Source organism: Coenobita brevimanus, chromosome 101 (assembly GCF_032717465.1).
Source record: "Coenobita brevimanus isolate Jiangsu-jjx chromosome 101, ASM3271746v2, whole genome shotgun sequence".
NCBI lineage: Eukaryota > Metazoa > Arthropoda > Malacostraca > Decapoda > Coenobitidae > Coenobita > Coenobita brevimanus.
The window spans coordinates 37,419,718-37,440,923 of record NC_137054.1 but is presented as its reverse complement, the minus strand read 5'-3'; the positions used below and the strand labels follow the sequence as shown (position 1 = coordinate 37,440,923).

The 21,206-nt window shown below is 42.7% G+C and overlaps 1 protein-coding gene across 1 annotated transcript in view; it reads left to right on the top strand.

The window, feature by feature from the left end:
* Nucleotides 1-7,260, top strand: part of LOC145415134 (sorbitol dehydrogenase-like) — a 49,090-nt gene extending 41,830 nt beyond the window's left edge. Inside the window, exons 7-8 of the mRNA XM_080284554.1 lie at nt 3,240-3,361; nt 7,054-7,260. Coding sequence (XP_080140680.1) covers nt 3,240-3,361; nt 7,054-7,207 — 276 coding nt within the window. The 3' untranslated portion in view covers nt 7,208-7,260. The remainder of the gene's footprint in view (nt 1-3,239; nt 3,362-7,053) is intronic.
* The last annotated feature ends 13,946 nt before the right edge of the window (nt 7,261-21,206 follow it).

Here is a 21,206-nt window from a genome sequence, read left to right as displayed (position 1 = left end):
CGGGACCTAAGAGACAACAGCGTGTTTGTCGATTGCAGCGGCAGTCTCCTTGAGAGAATCGCTATTTTTTGTGTGTAGCAGTGACCTCACTTTGGTTAGTGAGCGTTATAACGTGAGTGAAGCTGACAATGTAGTGCTGTGTTGTAATGTGCCTAGGCCAGTAACGGCAGACTAGGTTAGATGGAGCAGGAATGACGTCTGTGGAGTCCCGATGCTTAGTAGCAATAATGATATTATTATTGGGAAGTTTTCTTGTTTTTGTCATTCTTCTTGTTTTTCCTTTTTCTTCTTTTTTCTTTTTCTTCTTCTTCTTTCTTTTTCTCTTTTTTTCATTTTCTTCTTTTTCTTTTTTTTCTTCTTCTCAAGGTTCCTTTATAACTTCTTCTCAAGGTTCCTTTATAACTTCTTCTCAAGGTTCCTTTATAACTTCTTCTCAAGGTTCCTTTATAACTTCTTCTCAAGGTTCCTTTATAACTTCTTCTCAAGGTTCCTTTATAACTTCTTCTCAAGGTTCCTTTATAACTTCTTCTCAAGGTTCCTTTATAACTCGGCTTCTAAGAGGCAATGGCTATGGGAAGTTTTTCTTTATCAAAATTATCCTTCCTTGTGGGAAGTATTCTTGTTTTTGCCAGTATTATTATATTTTTCTCACTTTTATTAAAACTGCGATATTTCAAGGACTTTTGGGTGTAAAGCCTTCAAACCTGGTCAACCTAGTCGGACAACTGTCCGCTTCTTTTGGCCAAATATGGTGGCAACCTGTCAACCGGATCTCCAGATAGTATATATTCGGAACATAGACACACACATACACACACAAAGATAACCATAACACAATATACACATAATGCGCACACACAACGTGCACATAAGCACAAACACATACACATCATCTCTGTCTGTCTGTCTAATACTACTCTGTGCCCTGATAATAACTCATGTTTGTTCCTGGATCCTCCCTGTCTGCACTCCCTCTACCAAATCCCCCGTTAAGCCTTTCCCTGCGTCCATTCCTTGCTGTGGTATTAACATTCAATTGGATGTTGTCTAAAGTCCTAATACAAGGGTACATTTTTTGCTTCTTTGCTGCTTACTTTTCTTACATCTTATACAGTTACCTTCTTGTCTTTGTATAGATCAACTTTCTTCTACTTGACCTTACTTACTTTTTCTCTCTTTCCGTTTCTGTTCGCCTTCCTCTATCCATGATGAGGTCTCGCCTCACCTTATCTTATTGTAAGAATAGGTTTTTCAGAACAGTATCTGAAGATCGACCGTCTATTTTGCTTGCGATAAAATATCCTTATACAGAAAATTTTTTACCCTCTGTATTCCCAGTTTGAGCATCAGAAACTTTCTACATAATATGTATGCACGTCTAATGCATGTTTCTCCAGCATACAGGAAGAAGCTTGTGTACTGGCTGGGATAGACTAAAATTGCAGTGTCACTTGCCGAGTTGCATGAGGCTAAGAAAAATCCTGATGTATCTGAAATATTTATCATCAAATGGACTGGGACGAAAAATATCCTGCCATAACGGATTTACCTGGTTCTTCAAAAAATTCAGGTGATTTAGCTTTTATCACGCCGTGGTGTAGTGATAACGGTGCTTGGCTTTTGTCTTGAGAAACCGTGTTCGATTCCCGCCTGGAGCGACAAAAACTTTCCACATATGGTACGCACACATAATGTGTGTTTCTCTAACACACACACACACACACACACACACACATATATATATATATATATATTAGTTTCTTTTATGTCATATATATATATATATATATATATATATATATATATATGTGTGTGTGTGTGCATGTTAAGGAATAAAACAGCAGTCAGTAAGGACAGAGGGTCCAGTAACTGCCGTTGGAATAATGCTTGATGGTGGCGCCTCCTGCCGTCATGTGAAAAGACCTGCACATGTCAGCGAGCTCCATGATCTCTGATCGTCAATTAACTCACTAATCCTTTCTATACGATGACCTATTTTTAGTCTTATTTTTGCTTCAATTAAACGTTTTTATTAAAGGTAATGGAGATGTCTCGTAGTGAAGGGATTACAGTAGGTTAAACCTAACCCCTCCCCCCTGTCTATGCTGTATACCATCTTGTGGCGATAAGACGATTAAGTAAAATGATATCCTGATATCGAATAGGTTAACGCACTATATTTTGTTCGTACGAACAAACAAACACGTGAAATCCGCCCACTCTCTCTTCTCCCCACCCTCCGTCCCACTCCAATTTTGCTGTCGTTTTAGCTTGATAGAGCTAAGTCTGGGGAAATTTCTGGCCATTGTAATATTTTTTTTACTAATCTTTTCCAAGTTTTGTCATTTTAACTTATTTTGTTTTTTCAAGAGAGATTTTTGTGCCTTGTGACTAATGCCTTAAGAGCAAATTTAGCGTCCTATATGATGCAGCTTTGGGGACTGGAAGTTTGTGTATACTGAACAGTATATACGTCACACAGTGTACTATGTGAGCCTTAAAGAATAAAACAGCACGCAACACTGGTCCTTCCTCCTCAACCCACTGTGGTTCGCATCCTTATTGAGTTTTTGATTGTCCCTAAGCCGTAAAATAGAGCCATCGTAGTCCCGTCTCCCAACATTTACTTTATCACCATCTGTCCCCCTCCTTCACTCTGGCGTAGAGGAGGACGAATCTGCAGAGAGGGAGCCTGCAGGTCCAATGGACCCAGGTTCAAATCCCGGCTGGGGTAGGAAATAATTTAAGGATTTGAAATGCGTGAAGTTGACTTTACTGATCTACCGAAAGACCCGCCGACATGTAAAGATTCTCCTGCTAATGCCAGTACACCAGTCCTGTATGTATTCAATGTAGACAGTGGGTAATGGCATTTGGATAAGTACTGGTATAGTGCGTAGGATAACTGTTGGGTCTCAGGGAACTGGCTGTGAAGCCAAGGCACAGAATTGGAAACAAAAAAACTAGTGTTTTCCTTGGGTCGTATTCTCGTCTGCTTTAGTTTGTGTACTAAACCTTATTAGTTTCTTTTATGTCATTTTTATAAATTACGAACACATTGCACAAATGACACAGGGAACAATATTCAATGAACAAACGCAGTGATACATTGGTAAGGTAGAGGTGCTTAGAACCATAAGAACCCTACGGGTGTCCAGCCCATTGTCAGTCACACAAGAGTCACATAAGTTTTCGGTGGTAGCCTATCCTTGTCAGTCACACCTGCCTCCCACCCCCAGGCCACGCGTGCCCGGGGCGTGCTGCTGCCCGTGGGGATCCTGCCACCGGAGATCACACTGCCACTCGTCAACGCCATGGTCAGGGAGATTGACGTGAGGGGCGTCTTCCGCTACGTGGACAGGTGGGTATACTGGTGACTGGTGGGTATACTGGTGACTGGTGGGTATACTGGTGACTGGTGGGTATACTGGTGGCTGGAGGGTATACTGGTGACTGGTGGGTATACTGGTGACTGGTGGGTATACTGGTGACTGGCGGGTATACTGGTGACTGGTGGGTATACTGGTGACTGGTGGGTATACTGGTGACTGGCGGGTATACTGGTGACTGGTGGGTATACTGGTGACTGGCGGGTATACTGGTGACTGGTGGGTATACTGGTGACTGGTGGGTATACTGGTGACTGGCGGGTATACTGGTGACTGTTGGGTATACTGGTGACTGGTGGGTATACTGGTGACTGATGGGTATACTGGTGACTGGTGGGTATGCTGGTGGCTGGAGGGTATACTGGTGACTGGTGGGTATACTGGTGACTGGTGGGTATACTGGTGACTGGTGGGTATACTGGTGACTGGCGGGTATACTGGTGACTGGTGGGTATACTGGTGACTGGTGGGTATACTGGTGACTAGTGGGTATACTGGTGACTGGTGGGTATACTGGTGACTGGTGGGTATACTGGTGACTGGTGGGTATACTGGTGACTGGCGGGTATACTGGTGACTGGTGGGTATACTGGTGACTGGTGGGTATACTGGTGACTGGTGGGTATACTGGTGACTGGCGGGTATACTGGTGACTGGTGGGTATACTGGTGACTGGTGGGTATACTGGTGACTGGTGGGTATATTGTTGACTGGTGGGTATACTGGTGACTGGTGGGTATACTGGTGACTGGTGGGTATATTGTTGACTGGTGGGTATACTGGTGACTGGTGGGTATACTGGTGACTGGTGGGTATACTGGTGACTGGTGGGTATACTGGTGACTGGTGGGTATATTGTTGACTGGTGGGTATACTGGTGACTGGTGGGTATACTGGTGGCTGGTGGGTATACTGGTGACTGGTGGGTATACTGGTGACTGGTGGGTATACTGGTGACTGGCGGGTATACTGGTGACTGGTGGGTATACTGGTGACTGGCGGATATACTGGTGACTGGTGGGTATACTGGTGACTGGTGGGTATACTGGTGACTGGTGGGTATACTGGTGACTGGCGGGTATACTGGTGACTGGTGGGTATACTGGTGACTGGCGGGTATACTGGTGACTGGTGGGTATACTGGTGACTGGTGGGTATACTGGTGACTGGCGGGTATACTGGTGACTGGTGGGTATACTGGTGACTGGCGGGTATACTGGTGACTGGCGGGTATACTGGTGACTGGTGGGTATACTGGTGACTGGTGGGTATACTGGTGACTGGCGGGTATACTGGTGACTGGTGGGTATACTGGTGACTGGTGGGTATACTGGTGACCGGTGGGTATGCTGGTGACTGGTGGGTATAGGAAAGGGCATTGGAGCATATTTTCCTCTAACCATACCAGTTATTTTCGCTCGCTGATAGTTTCTACACCCACACCCACACCCACCCACCCACACACACACACACACACACACACACACACACACACACACACACACACACACACCCACACACACACACACACACACACACACACACACACACACACACACACACACACACAACAAAAACAACAACCAGGGCAGTAGCTGAGATTTATCCTGAGATTAGGACAGTGCAATTTGTCCCGGTCTGTATCTATCTGTCTATCTATCTGTCAGTCTATCTGTTAATCTATCTATCTATTTATCTCTGTCTGTCTATCTATTAATCTATCTTTCATCGTTATCTGCAGTTTGTAACATTTCACTGCAGGACAGGCCTCTCCCAAATATTGTGGTGGGTGAGAATTTCACCTGAGTGTTGCTAGTAGAATGCCTGCTACAGAGTCGAAGCAGCACTTAAGGCACATCACCTCCGTATGGTAGCACTCCACGAGCAGGCCCGTCTCCTCTCCTGAAGGGCCACCACCTCCCTTTCTTGCTGGCGCTGGGATTGAAGAAGGTCTCAGGAGAGGGGAGGGGGGCTGAGGTGGCTTGGCCAGCCTCCTCACCGCCCTACTAGTCCCTATCCGCAAAAAGCCATCACCACCTTTTCCAGCTGGGGCTCTTCCTTGAAAGGGTCTCAGGAGATGAGGTGGCCTTGCCATCCTCCTCTTCGCCGTCTTCGTTCCTATCCCCGGAGGGCGGGTGGGTGGGGAGCAATGCTTTCAATCTATAGTAGTCTGACTACTACTAGTGATGCCTGCCCACCACTACAAAGTAACTCTCGAAGAACAATATATATATATATATATATATATATATATATATATATATATATATATATATATATATATATATATACTGAAGATTACACTGCAGATGATGAGCCACATGCCGACATGGGTAACACAGTAGCACTTCTTTGTAAGGGATTCGTTGTGCATGTTAACTTAATACTGTATTCTGTTTTAAAATAAGTACATCTGAACACCCTCAATCAGACATACTCTTACTTTATTCGTATCTTTAAAAAACTCGTCTGTAGTCAACAAGAATAAAATGAAATATCCGTTATCGTGCTGAGGGCGTTATAATAGATGTATTCCCGTAACATTTCTTCCTAAGTGATTTATTTGGCAAAATTACTCCTTGATAAATGTTTTGTATGCTATTTATATCTTTTAAATATCGCCGAATTTTCGTTAGCAGAAGAGACAACCACTTCTCCCTAAGCGATGCAGTTCGTCTTCTGTTCGGTTTCAGACGATTGTATTTAAATGAGAATGAGTCATGGGAGTTTGAAAGTGTTAATTCTGGTACCATTGCCTCCTCATATGTTAGGGCAACTCCATCCTGTATTCTGTTTCATTTAAGTGAGACGATAGTATTCAGCTCGGAATGAGTCGCAGGAGCCTGAGCATGCTGAGATACTTAGGAAAAATGTGTAGCTGAAAATGATTTAACACGAAATCTCCTTTTGCAATGAAAATTCGGCCTTTTATCTTTACAACAGCTGCTGCCTGCACTGCCACCCACCTTTGTTTATCGTTGTTTGTGTGTGTGTGTGTGTGTAAAACCTCTTCCGTACCGGATGTAGGTTTATAATGTGGAATACAATAGCTCAGCCTCGGGTCTTTGCACCTGGAAGAGTGGCTGATACCGAACTGGTTGTTATTATTGCAGCTTTTTTTTTTTTTATTGTTTTTGCTTTTATCTTTGCCTTTTCTTGTTGGAGACACCTAAATTTTAAGTTATTCTTGTGATCGTCAGAGATGGCGCTGAAGGGGAGCCTACATATGGTGGCGCTGTGATCATGGGTGGAGCAGCTGCGGTGTTCACCCGGAAACCAAACCTCCTCATATTTCTGTGCACCTCGCCGTGAAAAAGGACCCCAGTTCGACCTTGGCGAGGCGGTGTCTACCACAAGGAGTCGTCGATTTCCTGCACTGTGCATGTAATGTACTGTACCTGAAGGAAGGCCCCATAGCAGCAGTTGCTTACTTGTTTTCAACGGGTCTTCTTAGCCAGAATGAGTGAGGTTTAGCAACAACAACAACAGCTGCAGCAGCAGCAACAACAACAACAGCAACAACAACAACAACAACCTGTAGACGATTTCACTGTTATTACGCAACCAGGTTGATCCTTCTCGTTCAGTTACACACTTATCCCTTACCCCTTCCCTGATACCGAACTATAAGCCGCACATAAATAATATAGTTTCCCCCGCCCAGCTACCCGCCCGCCATTGAGATGATCTCCAAGGGCCTGGTGGACGTGAAGCCTCTCATCACACACCGCTTCAAGTTCGAAGAGTTCCAGAAGGCCTTCAACTTTTTCAAGGAGGGCCATGACGGAGCCATCAAGTGCATGATATCCTGCAAGTAAACCATCATCACTGCCACAGTGACAAGGAACTGGAAATAAAATCCATTAGTTCATGACGTCTTTTCATTATAATCTTGTCATCCTCAGACAATTTCCTTTAGTTTGAGGTATACTTCAAGAACTAGAGAGGTTACATCCAGCCTTCATTTAAACTCGGATTACGAGAGAACTCCATTACGTTGCATCAAATCGTCATAACCGTTTTGACGAGGTTAAACTAAATGTGCAGGTATATATGTTAACAAAGTATATCTAAATCGCAGCAACCATTCATAGTAAACTCTTTACATAACTGTAACTGAGACCACGAGCAGGGGAGGATCCAGAAAAAATCGAAGGGGGGTGGGTTCTGTACCGTTCTGATTGAGCCAGCCGCAGTGTTCGAAATGCGGGGGAGTTTAGGGAGGTTTGGCTCCCTCAGATACAAGACCCATGGAAGTAGACTATGCAAGAGGACCAACTATTGGTCATAAAAAGGCCTAAATAAGATGTTTGAAATTGTTACTAGGGATATATTTACTTTACAAATGTGGTAATTCAATATGTGAATAAAACCATAAACTTTATTACCTTGTTTTTTGAAATGTAGGAGAGAGCAATTTATTTGCATCCTATGAACGATGTTCATCACACTGTGAAGAAGACTCAAGTTGCTAAGTTAGTAATATTGTTCCAGAATGTATTACAGAACCATAAATCTCACCCTCTACTGATATATCCCCATTTTGTTTTCCCGGTTACCATCTCCTCACAAACTTCCGTAACAAGGGCGGCACCTGTTGTTATATCAAATCCCAATATGCAGTTGACACAGTTTTAAACTTCACTTCATCCAGTTTTGATTACTCATTATATAAACTAAATTGTCAAAATATTACCAAATATATTTGTGTAGTTTATCGCTCCCCCAATGCTTCTTCGGAACCCAGTGTATTTGATTCCATATCCACACAGTTGAGTAACCTTAATCTTGCCCTTAGAACCGAAATTACCATTTTGGGTGATTTTAACATACATAATGTTGATTGGTTATTGCATTCTGCCAGGACTAGAGTTCGAGCTGTTTGTGGAATCGTTTAATCTCACCCAGCTGGTAGAGCAACTAACCAGAATACCTGATAATCCTGACCATAATGCCCATCTCTTGGATTTATTCTTGACAAATAATCCAGATCAATACAGGATAGAGGTACTGTCACCACTTGGATCCTCTGACCACAATCTCATCAAAGCCTCATTAGTTAACCCCCCCACACCTCCCCGTTCTGAACCTGTCAGGGTGACCCGATGGCACTTTGATAGGGCAGACTGGGATGGAATTAGGAATTATCTTGCTGACATTCCATGGCAGTCTTTCTTCTCTAGTGATCCCAATTCTACTCAGTCCCACATTTGTGACTTAATACTAGCTGGTATGGATTTATTCATACCAAGTCAACAGTTCACTAAAAGATCGAACTCTTCAAAATGGTTTGATGGCAACTGTGCCAGAGCAACAGCCCAAAAGTCATTAGCATATAACTCTTATTTAAAATAAAAAACATCTGAAGCACTCTTTCAATTTAAAATTGCTAGAAATTATTCAAAAGCTGTAATACATCTAGCTAAATCAAACTTCCTTCAAAAGCAAGCATCAAAACTACTGAACAACCCTAATGACAATAGAATATTCTGGTCAACTCTTAATTCTTTCAATAATAACTTTAACAAGACAACATCCATTCCCCCACTAAAATCTTCAGATGGCAACATTACAAATGACCCACGTGGGAAAGCAGATATTTTTGCCAGTACATTTGCAAGAAATTCTACCATAGACGAACCAGCCAGAATATCCCAGTACTAGAACTTGACTTTCCCGAAATTGCTCCGCTTAAAATACAGACAAGATACGTAAAGTCCATCCTAGACAATTTACTTATCAACAAAGCTCAAGGCCCTGATGGAATTCCGCCAATTGTTTTGAAGGAATGTTCCCCTGAACTTGCCTCTGTTCTAGCTAAATTATTTAGACTATGCATACATACTTCTTCATTACTAAATTCATGGAAAGAAGCCAACATCCACCCAATTCCGAAGAAAGGAAGTTCCTCTGACCCCTCTGATTACAGACCAATAGCTCTCACATCTTCTTTTGGTAAGGTATTTGAAATTTTAATTAATAAGCACAAGGTTAAACATCTTGAATCCAACAGCTTGGTTAGTGATGGACAATATGATTTTCACCACGAAAGGTCCACCATTGACATACTCAATCTCCTAACTCATACCATCCATCAATCAGTTGTCCTGCATGGAGAGACTCATGCAGTGGCCCTTGATATTTCTAAAGCTTTCGACAGACTATGGCACCGTTCCCTGCTGTCGGAGCTCCCTTCCTATGGACTAACGTCTTTTGTTCCTTTGATTTCCTCATATCTCAGTGACAGGAAAATGAGAGTAACAGTAGATGATGTATATTCCAATTTCCACTCAATTAACGCCAGCGTGCCACAGGGATCAGTTCTAGCGCCAACCCTGTTCCTGGTTCATATTACTGATCTCATATCTGCCACCCATAATCCCATCCACTCATGTGCAGATGACTCTAGCACTACATAGGTCATTCACACTCAGACACCCATTAACAAAGTCTAATATCTCTACCTCTCGACTCAGTACAGCCATCTCCATAAATCAAGACCTATCTATGATCAGTGAATGGGGACAAAACAACCTTGTCTCATTTAATGCTAGTAAAGCTAAGTTTATACAATTTGCTAATGGACAGATATTGCCAGATTCGTATATTACCTTCAGTGCTACTAATAATTCCATCTCCAAAAGTATTGAAATTCTCGGCGTCTCACTTAACGATGCCCTCAGCTGGACCTCTCATGTTAGATCACTTGCTGGAACCGCCTCAGAGAAGCTTGGATCATTGTACAGAGTCCGTAACTTCTTCACTGACGAGCAGTTGGCTATAATTTATAAGAGTCATGTGCGCTCTCAGTTTGAATATTGCTCACCCTTGTGGAATGGATGTGGAGAGGTTGCATTAAAACAACTAGACAAAATTCAGAACAAAGCTGTTAGAATTATTAACAACCTGCCATTACAAATAAACTACTTCCCCTACAATCAGACGAAGTTGCATCCATGGTGCCACCTCTCCATGCCTTCCCTCGTGCTACACGGGCAGCTGGCAGCGTTCATGACTGGAATGTCACTCAGCCATACTGCAGAACTTCTGCCTATCAGAATTCTTTCATTCCCCGAACTGTATCTCTTTGGAACACATTTCCCCAGAGTTGTTTCCCTACAAACTTCAACTTACAGCTGTTCAAGTCTAACTGTTACAGATATTTTATGAACAGAAGACACCAGTAATCTTGTGTATGGATTATTTTTTTTTTTATTCATTTGCTTTTCCTTCCTCTGTTATGTTAATTAAAAAAACAAAAAGATGATTTATAGCCAGTCTAGCTTAATTTTATAGTGTGGTTTTATGCTATGGGTAAATCTAAAATATCCCGACATTATTTTTTTTTGTCTCTTTTGCAAGAAAATATGGAAATATGCTTCCTTAGAGCTCTCGATTTCGGGGAGACTTCGAAGATGATGCACTCATTTATTCTTAATTTACAGCTTTTTTTTTTTTTTTTTAACGCAAGAAAGAAGGAACTAAAGGCCGGAGACAGCAAACCATCCCCTCCCCCCCAAAAAAAAAAAAAAAAAAAAAAAAAAAAAGAGAGCCAAATTCAAGATCTGTTCATTTCGAGATGCCTAGACACACTGCGTTTGAAAGACTGGAGATCATAGGAAGTAGGAAATACAGACAGAGGGAGACAGTTCCAGAGCTGACCTGTTGCATAAATGAAGGACTGGGAGTAACGGTTACCCCTTGCATTAGAGAGCTGGACAGAAAAGGGATGAGAGTTTGTTGCTAGGCGGGTGCTAAGCACCCGTCGTAGAGGTGGAGGGATGCAAGCAGACAGTTCAGAGGAGCAGTGACCATGGAAGTAACGATAGAAAAGAGATAAAGATGCAACAGTGCGGCGAAGAGACAGAGGTTGAAGGAAGCCGGTAAGAGGAGGAGAGTTGATGAGACGGAAAGCCTTTGATTTCACCCTATTGAGAAGAGCTGTATGTGGGGAGCCTCCCCACATATGAGAGTTGTACTCTAAACAGGGGCGAATAAAACCCGTGTATAATGTCAACAACTGTGCGTTGGGTAAAGAAGGTATGGAGTCGGCTTTATGATGCTGGGAGTACTGCTTTCTGAACTTATGAGCGGTGCTCCATCTATTACCCATTGCCTAAGGCCATATATTGCCCTGATTTCGGAGGGGGCTTACAGCACCCATCTGCACAAGGCTCGGTCCACTTGCATACCCTCTCCCCTCCCCCCCCTCCTCCTGCTTTGTGGGCATCCAAGATAATGAATCTCTCCCGCCCCCAACAATGCACTGACCTATTTCGAACACCAGTCAGCCACACGCTCATAGTACGTGATGAAGGAGGTGCAGAGGGTCTGGAAGTTTCCTCCTGAAAAGCAGAGCACATTTACAATGGTGCATTCTGATGCTGTCTGGACGGGCAATAGCTGTTCCTTTAGTATATGTCGAAAAGGCCAGGTATAAATCAGCTGGTCCACGCCCTCCCTCTCTCCTTTCCCTAAGTTCTCCTAATCACTGACATACATCAGAGGGTTCGGCGCAGCAATCCTGGCCGATCTAGTAGTACACTAATCAACTAATCATAATAGCATGATGGTAGCGTGATAAAGGCGTTCACCTTCCGAGTCGCTTCGTCCGTTATTGCGATACGTCATTCATGGTTGAGGCACTGTAAAAAAAAAAATCGGAGAGTGACTGGTGGTGTGGAGGTTTCCTTCGCACCAATAGAACCCCCCTCCCCCCGATCCGACACTGACACACATACTGAAATCTGAATCAGATACCTAGGATCTGGGAATACCTGAACTAACTTTACATCATATGAAAATCACACAAATGAACCAAAAGAAAGAAAATACGCAATTTAACCAGCAAAAACAAACCACACATCTGAACAGACAAAAAAGAAAAAAAATCATGAACCTGAATCAACAAAATAAAATCATGCCACAGGACTGACACTCATAAGAAACCATGCAACAGAAGCAAAGTTCTGTCACATGAACGCTTAGACCTGCCATGCTGACACCCACAACAGTTTTACATACCCATGCCTGCAACACCACCTCACGATGAATGCAACTTCCACGAAGGCGCGGAGAGCTAACACGGTTTCAAGAAACTGTTTGTTTGGTGATGGGTTGCGGGAGCAAGAAGGAAGATGTTTACAGACCATTCTTTGGTGAGAGTTACGTGGTGGGTACAAATCTACAAAATAAAGGATGTTGTATATTATGCCTATGCAGACTTAAAGATTTAACTCTGATCAATGAGTTGCTTCAACGATTTCATCCTACACACCAGTTGTTCAGTCCGAGGTACGTGTATCCCAGGGGGTACATGGAGGTCTGACTGGATGTATGGAAACCTCTGCAAAGGTTTGTCTTTTGGGGGGCTTGGATTCATGGATTTATTTTTGTCTCTTTTCTCTTTCTACTTTCTTGAGGGCGCATTGGAAATTAATCTACACAGTCAATACGGTTCATGAAAAGTAACAATCCGGGTAACTTAGTTACAGGGTGGTTGCACATCCATGCCTTGTCCTAGTTACACGTAATGAGGCTAACGAGAGCCAGACAGTATACTGTTATTTGGTCCAATACACCTGTGATAACAGGTTCACTCTGAACTCCAACAAAATGTGTGTACGTAGTTACGTGCTTGGTGGAAACAAAATAACGAGACTTATTTAGAACCACATAATTTCATAAGTGTTCGTTACTGAAACAGTTTTAAATACCAAACATTATTTCATCCAATAAATTATCATCATGCCGGGAAACGAACTCGGTACTCTCAGGTGGGAGCCAGGCAGCAATCCAGTACGCCACGACCAGGTCAAACATGATGTAGTGGATTGCTGCCTGGCTCTTACCTGAGAGTCCAGGGTACGACTTCTGGCATAATGGTAATATATTGGATGATTTTTCCTCTGTAAAGTACAGGTTTCTCTCACCAAACATTATTGTCATTGCTAACCTCGTTGTCCGAAAGTTATCAGGTGTTTCATCATGATGTTTGAATTATATCAAGAGAGAAAGATTACAGATTCTGACTCTGAGCTTAGATCTTAAAGACCGATGAGACAGGCTGTACTTATTTGAACAGTGGCAGCAAAAGAGATACATGACACCTAAAAGCTTAGAAACTACTGCCTTACTTCCTCTTGTCAGGTATTACTGAGACACATGTTGTAGTTTTTACTGTAAAGAACAGAAATAGAAAGCTATGAGAAGCAGGTATCTTTCCATCTGTTTATGTATTGCTTGAATCCTCCCCTTCCCTCTTCCTCAGTGAACACAGGAAATAAATAATAGTGTTCTCTTGGCAATTTTCAGATACTAATGATTGCCTTGGAAGTGGTCGTAATATAGTCATTAATCTGCTTCTTGTGTTTCGTGTTTTTGCCTACGCTACTCCTATACCTCTCAATATTGTGGGTCAAGAATATATATCCAGTGAACCTTCCTCCCACCAAAGTCCTGGATATGCCCCAAAGAAAGTATCTAAACGATTATTCAGCTGAACCTATCCTGCAAATGGGATCGTAATCCTTTCATCTGTTCTTAATTCTAACATCCTTTTCATGACCCCTTCAACAATTGTGTATGGATCTGCCACAACAATATCTTTCCACTGAAGTGCAGCCGATGCAATGGCAGTGCCAGTCTCCATACACAGTACAAATAAAAAATCTATACTTCACTAGAAAATCTTAGCATCACTGCCATGTGAATCTGGGGGATCACTCTCAGCCATATTTTGAGGCAGCTGTACCAGACCATAGCGCACCTTCATCACAGTTCTCAGGATGTCTTCACAGCTAGTCCACCTAGTGTCAGACCATTTTTTTTTTTTTAGCTCATGAAGTTCTTGTTCAGAGGGGACAACGTATATTTATAATGACGTAATGGCGGATCCCAGCGGATGCTCTAAAAAAAAAAAAAAAAAAAAAAAGTACTGGATTTGGCACACTCCAGTAAGATCAAGTTGGTGCAGTTAGCATGACAATGTACACCTCCGAACAAAAGAAACAGAGACATCCAGGCAGCCCCTACACAGGGGCGTGGGTCGTTTCTAGCTGGCGTGTTGGAGTGTGGGGAGGGAGGATTGTTGGATGGAGAGTATGATGGAGGGGGATGGTGAGTTGTTTATATTGGTGCTCCAGATCATGTATTCATGAACTCATCCGGATAGTGGGGAGGATAGAAGAAGATGACAAACGTGACATGAGATGGGAGATCGAAGATGGAAGCATGATGTATGATTATTTACACTGTACATCAATATGAATGTGTTTACCTGTGCTCGTTGTATAAATCACGGTTTGGTAAAGGTTCATATATCTGTGAAGCATACTCATTTGCATCGATATTACCCAGTTCATTCACCGTCCCCGAGAGAATGCAGTCTATCGGGCATGATTTATCATATTTGGAGCTGCAGGTCGACTCCCCAGCTTGTACCATAGAAGGTCACATATCTGAATAAGGGTTGTGATGAATATCGTTCCCTGACCAGAACATATGTTGAACCCTGTGCACGGCGCAGCATCGTAAACTAAGCAGAGGGGTGATGGATGTGAGGGTAATAATGTGGCGAGACTATCATTGTCAAGTATGAGCGCATTCGCCATCTAGAAGGTTATAATTTGCCTGTTTTATCTCTCTCTCTCTCTCTCTCTCTCTCTCTCTCATCATACCAAATTTCCGGGTGCTTACTCGTAATAAGTAGCAAGCTTTTCTATTCATACACCCGCCTTTCTAAGGAGGCGACAGAACAATCAGGGTCACCAACGTGTTTCAGAAGTGATACTGCATTTATGAGAACAAGCCTCAAAACACCCTTTGCTATGGAACGGCCTCTGAAAAGTGCGGGGTCTTCAATTCCATATCATAATTAGCCGTGATTACCTAGATATACAGATCAAAGCATACGTGGATGACATTTTCAAAGGCAATGTAAAAATCCGTTACTGTGTGTTCAGGCGTCGTATTGGTGGTTTGTTTAATGATTCACTTCGTGAACACTTATCCTGAATAATTTGATTTATATTGCAGTATCCTTTAATCTGTCACATGCAAATGTTCAAATAACTTTTGCACGAGATGGCTGTCACTATCAAGCCAAAATAATCGACATAAAAAATTAGTTATGCTAAGTAGCCACCAACTCCAGAACCCCCAACCTTCGTACACCCGCTGCCTCAATCATCCTTATGTCTATGTCCTCTACCCCCACCAGTCCTGCCATTCTTCCCCCTCCCCCCCCCTCTCCTTCTGGCTACAACTACCTTCTCATCGTTCCGCTTACGCCCCTCCCGGTTACCAATACCCTCTCCCCCACTCCTACAAGCCAATTTAGACACAACCCACTGCCTCTATAGGGACTGTCCGGGTGTCTGTTTCTTTTGTCCGGAGGTGTACATACCTGTTTTGTCACTATGGGTTTGTATTCCAGACTGGAGACCATATCTACAGTTGCATCATAGCCTTAGCTCCTGATATTCAAAATCTTCAAATCCATTTTCCTCAAGAAGTAATATACTAGGATCCTCGAAAGCTTCACTAGTTGTAGCGGCTGTGTCACGAACGTGTGGACAAATCCCACAACAAAGGGCACTTGCACTTTGGGTACAACATCAATGATCTCATCTATGAGAATAGAAAAGATTCTGAAATCATCCATTTCTCTGAGAATTATTCTTCTGACTTGAGTGGCTTGGACCTTGATAATATCATTTCGTATCCTATTTTATAAAAAAGACTACAGAGATCTTTTCTATTGGGACTGAATGTGCTTGAGAGAATCAAGCTGCATTTTGATGAGAGGATCATATTTGCCAAATGGATCAGCAAGTTTTAGGAAGTTCCCTTTGTTTGAAAATGTTACTTTCATCATGATAATTGAATACCTCACCATGCCTGGCAAGATACAGTGTTATATTCACCCATTTACGCCCAGTGTCCTCAGTATAGGACGGAACTGGGCATTTTCAAAATTTAATAAAGAAGGGAACCCTGGGGTAGGGAGCTATGAGCTTCGCGACTATGAGCCGACAGCCGGAGGGCGGTATGCCTAGCACCCTTCCAGCAAAATCCCTCACACAGGAACTCTGGGAGCTAATGGGTTAATTACCCTGAACCTCTCAGTTCCAAAGCCATTTTTGGTCTTTAATGATCTGGGCTTCAATATCTGCTTTCGCCAAATATATCTTGTTGTCCAGTGTCCGTTTGTAATTGTGCCATCTCACCATACTTGACAGAGTTATGTGTATTTGTTTCTCTATAATCATTCACCTTTTCTGCTTGCTTACACTCACTGTTTGCTTGCACATCTCTCTCTGGTACTGTACTTGTCTCTCTTCAGAATGACATGGCAAATGAAAATGAAAATCGAACTAGAGGCCTCCCCAACGGGGGAATCACGCCAGCCGCGAGCCGATACACATCTAGCGCGGCTCGGAATTTGATCTTGACCTGGACCTACTTATATCAAATTCGAATTCGTAGGAGATTTTCATCCCTACTACACACCTGTAAACTTTTGTAATGATATCTAGAGCGGTTGCGAAGTTATCGTGCTAACAGACGCACAGACATTTACCTACTTTCAACAGTTTCGAACCCGTAGGTGATTTTCATCCCTACTACACACCTGTAAATTTTTTTGATGATACCTTGAGCGGTAACGAAGCTATCGTTCTAACAGAAACACAGACAGACAAATTGATAACAATACCAGTTTCGCTATCGCGGCTGGTAACTACTGGACCCTCCTCGTTTACATGGGCTCTGTATATCGAAGGTTTACTGTACGTCCACTTTGTTCTCTGTTATTGCTGATATGTTGATGAGTTTATGTTGATGGTCCCAGAGAATTGGGTAATCTGTTGCTGCCACTGCCAGTCAGTGTTATGCCACTACTGTCAAAATAATGAATTGTGTACCAGTAGAAGATGATAAATAAGGCCATAGTGAGGCCATCCTATCTGCTGCAGGTGAACAGAGTCCGAACTTCGATTTTAGAACACTAGAAAAAAATCGAAGTGATTGATAAGCACAATATAATTACTTATCAGTGCATAATGATCTAATGAATTGTTATATTCACAGGTACAAGAATAAATATTGGGTTCATCTGAGTACTCATCGCTGAAACAATGCTCTCTGTCAAACTGCTATCTATTTCTTGTGGCAGGCGAAATTTCACCGCTTGTTGGTCATTTTAGATAATGGGCAGCAAAAACGGCTATAATGTTAGCCAAAACTGTCTAGTGTGACGCCACCTTCAGTGAGAGTATGAGTGTTAGATGATAGAGTGAATGAATGGATGTAAGAGTGAAAGAGCGAGTCAGGATGTGTAGCAGTGTGTGAAAGTTTGAGTGAGTGGGAGTAACTTCTTTCTGACTGTGGGCATAAGTTTGTCAGTTCGTTCCCTGAGGCGGAATAGTCTTGTTTACTTGGCGTGACAACAAATGCAGCCACTGAGCTCCACACCCTGCTACCACTGGGGATGCTTACTAACCTTGAAACCATTTACTGGTAACGTTAAGGGTATTAGTTCAGCATGTTGGAAAACTTATGGAAGTTTTGAAACTACGTGTGTGTGTGTGTGTGTGTGTGTGTGTGTGTGTGTGTGTGTGTGAGAGAGAGAGAGAGAGAGAGAGAGAGAGAGAGAGAGAGAGAGAGAGAATTCTTTATCATGAAAACAGTTAGTCACCAGATGATCTTGTATTTGAAATCCAGGCAGACACTGAAGAAGCATTGAATGAACCTAACCTGGACGTGATCAAGGTTTACATGAAAACAGAATTATTTTAATATTCTAACTTTCACTGATTATAGAACAGCTTATTACCACAGTGAAAACTAGAAAGCACTCAGAGAGTGCCTACCTCCGCTGATGCCATTGCTATTAAAAAGGATCCGGATCCGTGGAGATATTGTGTGGAATACATAGGATCCGGATCCGGATCCGGCCCAATGTTTAATCAATTCTTTCTTGGCCCATGGCCCACCCTTCCACAAAATTTCATTGAAATTCACTGAGAACTTTTGGAGATATCGTGTGGACGAACAAAACAAACAAATAGACAAACATATGTGAATACGTAACCTCGTCCAACTTCGTTGGCTGAGGTTACCGGAACCTTTATTTAACCATGTAGATGATGGCGTTTGAGGATGCACAGCCAGATGACTGGGAGAAGACTGTCATCATCCCAAGTATATTCCACTCTTATATCTGGGTGGGTATGAAAACACTGCCAGAATTATGGCGGCCAGTAGTAACCCGGCACACATCAATTTCCTCGTTATTTGAGGCACACAGATTTTTTTTTTGTTTTTAAGAGGATGAACAGAAGAAGGAAAAACAAATTAAATAAAGAAAAAATTCCATACACTTAATTTCATGTGTCCTTTATTCAGAAAAAAATCTGTAACAGTTGGACTGGAACTGCTGTAGGTTGAAGTTTGGAGGGAAGAAAGTTCCAGAGAGGAGCAGTTCGGAGGATAGGCCGGAGTTCTGCATTTTGGCAGTGTGACAGTCAAGTCATGAGAGCTATCAGATGCCCGTACAGCACGGGGGAAGACATGGAGAGGTGGCACAATGGATGCAACTTCGTCTGAACATTTGCCATAAAAGTACCGGTATCTGTAAAATAATGCAAGGGAGGCAACATTCCGTCTTACTTGTAGGGGAGGTAGTTCTTTTGTAATTGCTGGGTTATTAATTGATCTTATAGCTTTGTTCCGAATTTTGTCCAGTTGTTTTAGTGCAACCTCTCCACATCCACTCCACAAGGGTGAGCAATATTGGAGCTGAGAGTGCACATGACTCTTGTAAATTGTAGCTAACTCCTCCTTGGTGAAAAAGTTCGGATTTTGTACAATAATCCACTTTCTTCCGTCGTCGTGGACCCATTCAGGTTAACGTTGTGGACTGCTGTGTTCAGCTGAGAAAAGTTTTGACTGTGATACTAGTGTATCGTGGTCAAACCTTTTGCTGTTAAAGATACATTTCAGTATTTACTCAATCTAAAATTCAACGATTTGTGGCGAGTAGTTAATAATATATCTCTGTCAACTCCATTTCTGATATGAACAAAATTAGGTGCTTTCCAGAAAAACAGAGACGACTTGGTTCAGCTGCAAGAAGTCCAAGCAATCACAGCTACTTTTAGCCATATTTACGTTACCTGTTCTCAGCAACATGAAGTTGTGTATCCAGCAAAACACAGGCCAAGCATCCATCAGTTTCCTGCCTACCACTGTGTTGCATCCTTACTCACGGTTTCAGGGTTGGTAACTGACATGATCCGGAGTGTCAAGGCTTCATAAAATTCCAGTGAAAAATAAATGTTGTCATCCTGAGCAGTATTTGACTTTAATTTCATTTTGACATTACGTTAACCTGATCTTTACCATGATGATTTATCTTCGGTTACGTCGGCTTGCTTTAGTTTATAAATAACACAGGTTGACACGTAGAATGGCATTTATGTCTACAGTTACATAATATTCCCGAAGAAGTCGAGTGTCGTAAGGCGCTGAATAAGAATGAGTTTTTTATCCGTCTTTCTGTCCATTCGTCCATCCGATTGTTCGTTCGCTTTCTACAGGCCACAATCATTGGTCCGATTGTGACGACTGAGGTGTCAAATGAATCCTCTCAAGCTGACGGTGTGCCATTGACTTTGTGATCAACATTTTCAGGTCAAACCTAAGGTCGCAGTGACAAAAAATGTCAGGGTCATAAAGAAAACTTCTGTTATTACAGGAGTGTAGGCATAAAATTGGCCTAACCGGAAAGATCTTTCAAAATGCAGTAAATTATGGCCTCATCACAATTTTGATGCAGTTCACCGTACACTCTCAACGAGAGTAAAAAAAAAAAAAAGAAAAAAAAAAACTATGCGCCAGTGTAGGTACCTCATTAGGTGCTAGGGAGGGATGCCTTCAAGTGGTGACACTGATATGACCGAGTGGTGACGCTGCCCAATTATACAAGTGTCCCTCATTCCTATTCCTATCCCTCGGCAGGAGGATGGTGGATTAACTACAGAAGTGGGGCAGCTTTGGCCTGGTTTCACACCTGGCCCACGTTCAGCTGAGTCTAAGGCTGCAAGTTTATCTCTCACACCTTAACCCCACACAGATGTTCGTCCTTTTGCAGGTTATTTAACGGAGTTCAGTGGCAAGATAAGACAATACTACAACTCTGCATCCTTTCCACAACACTTCTTTATGACTAACAATTTAATACAGTGCTATCCAATTACTACAACTCAGAATTCAATATGGAGAGAGGACAATTTTAGGCCACGTTAGGGTAAGACATGTTTAGTAACATCTAGGTGGTGTGGAAAAGCAATGAGTGAAGGACTGAAGGTGTAGGTGTGAGTGTGAGATGGAGTGAGTATGTGAGTGTATATGTGGGGGTCTGAGTGTGTGTCTGGGTGTTGGTGAAGGAAAGGGAGTGGTTGAGAGTGAATGTGGGTGTGGGTGAGGGTGTGTGGGTGAGGGTGTGTGGGTGTGGGTGAGGTTGTAATTGTAGATGTGTGTGTGTGTGTGTGTGGATATGGGTGAGAGGGTGTGGGTGTGGCTCTGAGTATGGGTGAGAATGTTGAGGGTGTGGGTGAGAGGGATGGATGTGGATGTGGGTGAGAGGGTTGGGTGTGGATGTGGGTGAGAGGGTGTAGGTATAGGCAAGGGTGTACGTGTGGGTGTGGGTGTGGGTGTGGGCGTGAGCGAGTGTGGTTATCAGTGTGGGTGTGGGCGAGAGTGGATGTGGTTATGAATGTGGGTTACGTGTGGGTGTGGGTGTGGGTGTGGGAG